Source organism: Drosophila mojavensis, unplaced genomic scaffold, assembly GCF_018153725.1.
Source record: "Drosophila mojavensis isolate 15081-1352.22 unplaced genomic scaffold, ASM1815372v1 contig_231, whole genome shotgun sequence".
NCBI lineage: Eukaryota > Metazoa > Arthropoda > Insecta > Diptera > Drosophilidae > Drosophila > Drosophila mojavensis.
Genome location: NW_025318772.1, coordinates 9,163,569 through 9,173,848, shown reverse-complemented (window position 1 = coordinate 9,173,848; position 10,280 = coordinate 9,163,569). Strand labels below are relative to the sequence as shown.

At 41.8% G+C, this 10,280-nt stretch overlaps 1 protein-coding gene across 1 annotated transcript in view; it reads left to right on the top strand.

The window, feature by feature from the left end:
• Window positions 1-8,606: 8,606 nt before the first annotated feature.
• Window positions 8,607-10,280, top strand: part of LOC6575410 — a 29,083-nt gene continuing 27,409 nt past the window's right edge. The window contains exon 1 of the mRNA XM_032730232.2: window positions 8,607-9,294. Within this exon, the coding sequence (XP_032586123.1) occupies window positions 9,225-9,294 (70 nt within the window). The 5' untranslated portion in view covers window positions 8,607-9,224. The remainder of the gene's footprint in view (window positions 9,295-10,280) is intronic.

The window sequence follows — 10,280 nt, the reverse complement described above, 5'->3', positions numbered from 1 at the left end:
CGCCTGGGCATGATTATTCCGTGTTATTTTTAATAAACGTAAATTATTTACAGCTGAGCGCACAGCTGGCGCTCTCTCACTCGCACACACACACTCTCTCTCTCTTCGGCCATCTTTATTTAGACCCAGCTGACATTTGCATAAACTTATTTGAGCCAAGTCTCACATTTCGCAGCTCTCACACACAGCGAGTGGACAATAAAAATATGTTTGCTTAATTTCATTAAATTTTAATTAAAACAAGTAAGAACGTTGCAGTCGGGCGTTACCGACTGCGGAATACTCATTCACATCCCATCAACAATTTAGTAGTTAAGTTTCGCTCTAATACTGTAGAATATACAGGTTTTTCCGATTTGCCACGCCCCAACTGGGCGTAGACACCTCATTTTTGGTCAGTTTTTAGAAAGAGATAACGGTACCCTAACTGCAAAGTTTGAATGCTTACCCTCAAAAAATGTGAAAATTACAGGGTATTTTTCGATATGCCACGCCCCTAAAGAGGCGTAAACATTATTTTTGGGGAATCGATAGAGGAGGCTACCAGTAACTCAACTATCCAAATTTGAAGCTTCTAGCTATTATACTTTAGGAGATATAAACTTTTGCGGTTTGCCACGCCCCCTGTGGGCGGACATATATCCGACAAAACTTTTTGGTCTTGGGTGATCAGTCCGAGTATATATACAAAATTTGAGGTCTCTGCCATCAATAGTGTCCAAAATATAGGAGAATTTAAAAAATCACTATATCTTCAGGTCCGATTTGCCACGCCCCCAATGGGCGTAGACTTATAATTTTGTCTTTAGACTTTATAGAATCATTACATTAGCTGACATGCAAAATTTCAGCATTCTAGGCATACAACTTTAGGAGATACAGTTTTATCCGATTTGCCACGCCCCCAATGGGCGGAGATATATCCGCCATAGCTCGTGATCTTGGGTAGTCGACGCGGACCTACATACCAAATTTCAGCTTTCTAGCTCTTTAACTAACATGATTTCTGGTATATCGGAAAATGCATTTTCCGATTTGCCACGTCCCTAGTGGGCGGATCGGGAAAATTTTAACACTTTATAAATCGGAGATATACACGAGTATGTGTTCCAAATTTCAAGTCTCTAGCTTCAATAGCGCCGAAATAGATTGCGTTCATACGGACAGACGGACAGACGGACAGACGGACGGACGGACAGACGGACAGACGGACGGACAGCAAGACGGACATTGCACAAAACCAATATACTGATTCACTTTCGTGAATGAGTATAAAAACAGCATTTACTGCGGCGATCCACTGTTTGTTGTGGTTACTTTTAATGCTCGCTCAAGCGGAGTCACGTGGGTATATTAGGTGCGTGCAATGCTTCTCTGGCTGAGTGCAAGCTAATTAAGGAGCTTCTACATATACTTCTATAAAACTGCGATATCTCATCTATATACATATTCCTCTATGACAGCCCACAATATTTTTGCGATTTTCTTATTGATTGACAAATAGTTATATATGCACGCCTTTGGGGGCGTGTCTTGACAGCACCTCAAGTGTTAGTACGGCCAACTTGCTGAGAATTGCATACTAATTACTAGTTCTATACCAATTCGATTTATATGATATACCTGACATAGAACCCATCGAATCAGCTAGCATCAGATTTTATACCGCGGGCGAGCATTGAGCAGTCAATCATGGCCAACTGCAACGCTCTTAGCTGCTTTTGCGTTCAGTTTATTTGCACGTGAAACTTAAATAAACAAGCTGCTCATAATGGCCGGGTCGTCAGGCAACACACACACGCGAACGCACACAACTGCAGCTGGCAGCTGGCGAAGGACGTGCAGCTTCGCTTATTTGAGCCGGAAGCAATACAGCTGGCCCCTTCCTTCCACCACCTGCGCGAGCACAGAGTTCACCTGGTAGGCTAACTGTTCATGCGTGTGCGAAGCGTTTATCAGCACACGCACACACGCACACACTCATACACAGACACACGCACACACACTGCCTCACACCGGTTTTTCACACATTCGCAGAGTGCAAAAACCCTTCAATCAACTCAGACTCAGCCGCAGCATTTGACAATAAAACGAAGCGAAAAGGAAAATTTCTGCTGCTGTAAATGTGCAATACAAAAGGAAAAACCATCGACAAACGGCATCATTTCCTTTGAGTTTTTATTTGAAATATTTGCAGCTCGGCTCAGGCCGGGCCCCGCCTGTGCCACATGTTGCTCGCGCAGCCACGCCTCCTCGGCCCCTAGCCGCCCCTCGGCCCAGCCTCCACTCGCAATTTCGTGTCCCATTTTGTAATCGATTTTCGGCAACAGCGACAGCAGCATTAACTTTAAAGCATCTGCCACATGCCACATGCTGTGCTCCTTTGTGTGTCGCTATGGGAGTGTCTCTCTGTATGTGTGTGTGTGTGTGTGTCTGTCCTTGTTGATGTGCCTGCTTATGACGCGCTCTGTCGCTTAATCCGCAAAGCGAATCTTCTCAATTGCCTGCCACTAATTGAACAATCGACTCAAGTGTTGAATGGGATCATTCGATATTTATTTTTATATTTTATTTAACAAATTTGTACTCATGCCTATATGACATGTTTCATTGTCTGCAATGAAAAACTTTTTAAACTGTTATTTTAGGCTTAGGCTAGGCTATGAAGTTTGATAGAATTAGGATGCAGCGTTAAGTAGAGGCAGCTGTCCAGCTCGACTCCTGCCGCACGGCAATATCAGGCCAGACTTTAATTGCTCTCAACTTATGATTCTGACACTCAACTGATATTGAATTTGCTAATTTTTTGCAAACCTCTCAAATGACACCAAGAGCTCTTCATTTATTTCCTATTTTCAGACAAAGACTTTTTCAATGGACTCTCCCATATCATGCCTGATATATCAAACTATTGACACAATATATGCTTTCAATATATTTTTTACAGTGCTATTCACTATTGCTTTTCCATTAACTATTCACTATTCGCTATTCACTTGCCATTTTTTTCGAATCTTTATAAAAACAGTGCTTCATTTCCATATACGTTTTGTGAGCATATTTTTCGCTCATAATATTTTTGTACCTTTATAAGCTTTCAGCACAGACAGTTTTTATTGAAATTCGTAAGCCTTTTATTTTCTTAGGCACCAATGATTTCTCTATTAGCTTCATTCAATTCGAGTTTGAAGAGTTGTCACTCTGCCGAGTCCTAAATGCATTGTGTCCTAGCTGCGCATAAAAGTAGGCAATGATTTTTTTACTACTTTTATATGTGGACTAAAATACAATAAAATAAAATTGCAGATATAATTGAAATATAATATGTTGAAATGAGAGAGATTTTAATAGAAGATAAATGTATTGGAAAAATATATAAATTAAGTCCTGGTGCATTGCTATAGAACACGTGAAACTGAACCAAAACCAAAATTGGATTCATTAAGTATTTATTGAATATTCAACAAATCAATATGCAGCTGAGTATAAGAAAGCATAAATCATTGCCATCACCAACATTTCATGATTATATTTGATGTCCAACTAGAATAGATGAAGATTAATATAATTGCATTATTACTCTTCACATGGAGCCCTAATGGATGCTGTGCAGCTGGTTATAAATTGGCAGAGAGAGTTGAACTCTCTTATCTGCAATTTGCAGTTGCTCTACATTTTGTAGTAAATTGAAGCTTTTGTGAATTTAAACAGCTAACCTTAAATGTTACCTGTGGAGCTCTGCTGCTGCCACACGAAGTTCATAAATCAAACGGCTCTTGAGCTACCGGCAAGTGTGAGATTCACTTGAGCTAGCTTCCTCCCTGCCCCACTCTGTCTCTCGCTCGCTCGCTCACTTGTGTGTTGGAGCTGTCATAAAAGACAAAAGAGGAGCCACAAATATTTTCAAGCGACGCGCGTTGCCTGTGCATAAAACTTGTTGAATTATTTTGCGTGGCGAGTGGCTACAAAATTGAAGCGAGGTTACAAAATTTCTGCCAGCCGAAAATGGAATTTTTATTATTATTGCAAATTAAAAAAGTTTACATTGGCTTAACTATGACAACGCCCAGCCAGGCCAACAACTATGTAAAAGCCAAGTTTGGAATGTGCCAGCCAGGCAGGCAGGCAGGCACTCAGCTGAAATTATAGCAAAAAGTATTCCGAAGCGAGTGCCGCAAGCAACAAATGCAAGCTACAAACTACCAAACCCCAAAACCCAAAGCCCAATGCCCAAAGCCTTAAATAGGCCGTAGGCTCACCTGCATTCACCTTCATTGCGGCGTTGTTTGTTTTCATTTTTACAACAAATTAAATAACATTTGCGCAGCTGTGCGACGAAGCATGATTATGCGACCTGCAAACATGCAGCTATCAAAATTAATGCATAATAATAATAGAAAGTGGGCGATGAATCGTAGAGACTGATCGACTTGCAGTTACCCTAACCGACTAGATGAGAGATGGAAAAGATGAGAGATTGGAAATAGAAAGGTGAAGACGGAATATGGAAGATGGAAATGAGAGATGGATGATATAAGATGGACAATCGAAGATGAAGAATGGATGATCTAATATGAAATATAGAATATGAATGGCGGATGATGGAAAAGAGAAGATAGAAGACAGGAGAAATAATCTAGAATATGAGAAATGAGATAGAGGAGGTAGGAGATAGGAGTGAAGATAAGAGATAAGGGATAGGAGATAGGAGATTTGAGGTAAGAGATAAGAAGAGATAAGAGATAGGTGATGGGAGGTATGAGAGAGAGGATAGGAAATATGAGAGAGAGGATAGGAGATAGGAGATGAATAGTCTAAAAACTGAAGACACTTAGAAAAAGAGTATTATAGTATTTAAATAAAGCTGAATATACAAATTTGAGAGAAATTAAAAAAAAAAAAAACCAAATCTTCTCTGCTATCCTTTCAGTTGTCTTGAATTGACCTCACATTCGTAATGGGATTGGGTCATAAAATCCATTTAGCTGTTGAACCGTGAGGAGTCAGCGCTTTAATAGCCTCGCTGCTTAGCAGAGCTTAACTGTATATGAACTTAAAATTTCGATGGGGTCGGTCCACTAGGGAAACGCAGGTGATGCTGATATTGCTGTTGTTGTTATTGTGCTGGCTCATTGAAACGAAAAAATTGACATGCTCAAAGGCTGTGACCAGGGCATATGGCAAATGCCATAACGGCGACTGTTAAGGAAGCGGAAAAGGAAAACGGGGCAAAATGGCAAAATGAAATGGGAATGCGAATCAGAATGAGAATGAGAATGAGAATGCGAGTGCGGAGGCAACAAAGAGGAAACTCACATTTTCCACTTGCTCAGCAGTAATTCAACAACAACGACAGAACAACAACAATCATAATAGAAGCATTGGCAATGCCAAGACATTATTCATTTTGCCTGTCTAACATTTTGGCCTTATTGATGGAGTGAGTTGAGCAATTGATTAAAAAACGTTGTCCTCCACTCTCTCTCTCTCCCTCTATCTGTCTATGAATAACTGACGATGTTGAGTCCTATAGACAAATGAAGCACAATACGAAATACGAACACACACACACACACACACATGCATGGAGACAAGGCTTGTGGCATGCTTTGATCTATGTAGGCAATGCCATCAGCTAACAATTTGATGCTTTAATCCGGACCCGGCTGCCTGATCTAGCTTGCTTGGCCAGACGGAACTGAACCATGAGATTCATTGGGCTTGACGTCGATTTTTTAGTCATGAAAAATGTATAGGAACGGGTATATAGATCTTGCTGAAGCGAACAGCAGCTTAGTCGATGTTATTCCTCTCTCTCTCCATCCAAGTGCCAATCGACTTCAAATCATCGAATCGTAAAAATCGATAATGATCGATATTAAATTTCAGTTATCTGAGCATAGTTCGTTCTAAAGCTAACAAGCTTGTTTTGTGTGATCTCCTACGATAAGAATGTCTCCTGAAATACTTCTGCCACTTCGCTTCACTCCATATATAAGCATATGTAATAATAGCTTATATACAAATCTCTCTGTCGTATTCCATTGTCTATATATATTTTATACAATATATCCCACATCAGATTAGCATGCTGGGCAGGGTATCTGTTAGTCGTGCATTTGATCCTCTCTTATGTGTTCTCTTTTCGTTTTGTTTCCTTAGCTGCCGCTCTCCGTGTTGGGTGGCGTCATCCTTGTGCCTCTCTCCTAGCTGGCGTCGTATTATGGAAATTCAAATCCGCAACGATTAGAGGCAACATGTGGAAGACTGAGTTTCGTCCTTCCATACATACACACATATCTCTCTCTCTCTCTCTTTCTCTCGCTCTCTCTGTGTGTTGCTCTCTTTCTATTTCTATTCCGCTTGCATTGGAATTAGAGCATTCAACCTTGATATTCTGGTGCACAGCTGAGCTGAGCCAAGAGCTTTACAAGTATACCTACCTATAGAGGCGACCTCTGCTATCGACTGGGCAAATGAGCAAATCAGCTTGTTGCTTCGCTTCAATAAATGAAAACGGAAGCTGTACAACTTTTCGTGGTAAGACTTTGTGCCTCACTCTCTGTCTCTGTCTCTGTCTCTGCCTCTGTCTTCCTCTCTCTCGCTCATGTCTCGCCTCACGCTCGACGCACAGAGTCTGGCATTTGCTTATTAGAAGCCGTAGCATGACATTTCAATGGAATTGTATTTCAGCTCACCTTGGGCACATTCCCTTGTCCACTCCATCGAGTGGCAAGTGGCACTTGCCGTGGTTTCCCTGCTCGAGCCTCATTTGCTTTTGTGGTAGACCGACGGATGCGACGGATGCACAACATAATTAAATAGCAGGAAAACTAGTTTTCCCCATCAAACTCACTCAATAGACGCTGCACTTGACTTGTCATTGCCAAGCCAATAGCAAGCTGATTCGATTCTGTTAAGTTAATCAAGTCTCCATATTGCGTTGCAAATGCTACCTGTTGAGCACTCGCTCTCCTCTCTCTCTCACTCTCTTTCTTTCTCTGTGCAGCACTCTAATATCATTTTATTATTATTGATTTAGATTTCCACTTGTGCGACGTTGGTTGATTTCCTATTGCGTTGCATGCCTCTAAGACATCTGGCTCCATGCATTATGCATCCTGAAGTCACTGCAAATGGATGAGTAAACAGGTTGTATTAGGTTTGTGCAAGTATACATATATAACAGGTGGAGCAGAGAAGAGACAGTAAGAGAGAACGGGAGCGAGAGAGTGATACTGAGGGCGACTCCATAAAGTATATGCATATATATACTTTTAATCCACAGAAGAAGCTGAACCAAAGCAGATCGCTCTGACCTAATCACCTGCTCCAGATCTCGAGAGCTACTAGAGCTAGTTAGTTACAATTTTTAATGCACATTCTTATATACTGAGAGCAGCGCAAATTAAATATTTTCTTTCGAAATCTCTTCACATTCGATTAATATCGATAAATATCATTAGTTCAAGTTGGTTTTGAGCACAAAACCTCAATTCCATAAAAGGTAAAACATCAAAATTGCTCTGTAGTTTAGGATAATGTAAACGTAAGCATAGCATGCATAGAAATAAACATGTAAAACAGAAAATCTCAGATAATAGACTCAAGTCTTGAATTTTCATTGAGGTCGCTCAATGAGAACCCATGTAGAATCGGTCAATTGGTCAAAGAGCTAGTGATACACATACATATCTATAATACTATACTTGCCTATGAAAGAGTCCTGTTATACTCGGTACAGGGTATTACCTAGTCAAGCATGCCGACTGCAATAGTTTTGCTCTTTGCTTAAACCACTTTCCAGTGTAGCGATGCTGCACCATAAAACTGAGACGCCAGTTGAAGTAAGTAGCGCCAATCCGAAGGGTGTTCGAGTGGGATTTGAATTGGCTTCGACTCGGCTATTGTCCTGACACATAGCACATTCGACTCCATTCGACTCGACTTTGTTAGGCTTTAGTCAGAGTTCCATTAAGTGTTGATGCGCAACTTTTACTAATGCTTGCTCGAAACTTATGAACTTTGTTGATATTATTCAGTGTCTGGTGGGGCAAACCCTATATGACAGCTACATTAAGCGCAAATTGTAAAGGCTGTTGGATAGTTGGGTGGTTGGGTGGCTGGGTGACCCGTGGTCAGCTTTGTGGTTTGTGCGTTTTACAGCAAATCAATGATCCGCCCAGTGGGCTGTGAAATTTTATTAGCACAAAATGATTTCATGTGCCAAATATTTGGTTAAATTGGCACTGACTGTTCGTAATGCGGAGGCCGGGCCCAGACGGTTCGGTTAATGGCAGCGCGCTCTGAATTTTACGAGCATTAACGGGGCGGGGCACTGCGTATACGCAATGTGCGTTACAAATGCCAGCCACGCGCCAGAGCTGAGCGTTTAAGTGCACTTTGGCTTTAATCTGCAAGCAGAATTAATGTGCTTATCGATGCTTGAGATAAAAATGAAAATAAAGATGAAGACAACAACGATGATGATGATGATGACCAAGATAATGATGATGTTGTTTAACGCTTGTCGTCTTTCCTTTGCAGGCATTTGGTACAACAGTGAGCGAGACCACCGCGATTGGGTACGCGTTGCCGGGCGATAGTACCCATTGTACCCTGTCAAAGGGTTGAGACCATCATCACTGCGCAAATCGTCCTACTCCAACAGCAGCAGCAGCTGCAGCAGCATCAACAACAGCAGCAGCGCCTGTCCCCCGCCGCCGCCCACGCCGCATCAGATCCAAACAAACGCCAGCACCAGTCAGCACCAACAAAGGCACCAACAACAGCAGCAACAGCAACAGCAACATCAGCAGCAACAGCATCCACAATACAGACGCAACAGCAGCAGCTTGGCAGCGAAGCCTGCCATCAATTTGCTCAGCAATCGACAGCAGTTCAACTACTTCGAGTTCCCATCGCCGACTCGCAGCGGCAGCTCTTTGCTGGCCAATCGATACACCGCTGCAGTCTCCACACCAGCGCTCGACTGCAATCCCGGCACGAGCTGCAACAGCCACAGCCACAGCAATTGCAACAACAACAACAACTACAACAGCAGCAGCTACAGCTCTGCGGTTGCCAAAGCGGCTGCTTCAACTGCTTGTGCTCTACTTGCCACGTGCCACGTGGCCAGCAATTCGTCCACAGCCCCAGCTCCGGCGCCTGCACCAGCCCCAACCCCAACCACCTGTCAGCCAGAAACCACAAACAGAGAGAGCATGGGTCGACGTGAGATTAAACGCTCCAATACCAGTGGCTCCACCTCCAGATCCTATGACAGCGGCAGCGGTAAGTACTTGTAAGACCAACCGATAGTAACAATGTCTAGTGCCCTAGAGTGCTCTTGGAGGGGAGTGCCTGACCAAGTGATACTCTCTTCTACTCTGCACTCTGAGTCACTTTCCCGACTTGCTTAACTCGGGTATATTTGTATCGATAATTTTCATCAATAGAATTTTCAGCATATAAACTTAAATATATCTATTTGGGAAGCATGTCAAGCACTTTACTTACCTCATTCGAAATTGTATTACTTGCAAATTTTATAGTCTTGAAGTTGGTTGGGAGGGAATGAGATTTGACTCTGAGCAGTTTAGATTTTTGATTAATTTATTAAATCATTTCTCCTTTACACTAATCCTTTGATCTGGATTATCACAGTAGCTCGTGCGTAATTTACAATTTGTAGATTTTTTTTAGAGTTCTTGGGAGCTGAGAACATTTTTGAAATGTAAATTTTTGTCTCAAAGAACTGATCTTTAAATAAATTCTCTTTTGAATGTGGTTAAATCTTAGAATTTTTGAATGGTGTTCCAGGATATCTAACTATGAGTTAGATATGTCAAAGATATTTGTTAACGATTTCTATTGAACAGGTAACGATATTTTTAACGAAACGCATCTACATAGGATGTAAAAGAAGGTAGACACTCATAGAGAAGGAAGATTTAACAGTCGTATAAATAATACAGAGGCATTAGAAATGCTCCCGAACAAAGTAAAAGGCAGCCAGAAGAACTTTAGCTATATTGACTCGCACTTGATGCTGATCCATTTCTTAGTAGTGTACCCTGTGCACTGATCCGTGCCCTTTTAAGCCCCTTTCAATAGGCTAAGCCTTGCCTCAGCAACAGCTTTCAGTTTATTTCAGTTCAGAAGTGGCTGACCAACTCTGTGCAGCACAACAAACGAAACACACAAATCAATTAAGCCAGAGAGACAATGGCAGGCGAGTGGGCGTGGCATTATTAAAACCGCAACGTAATCGGCTTAGA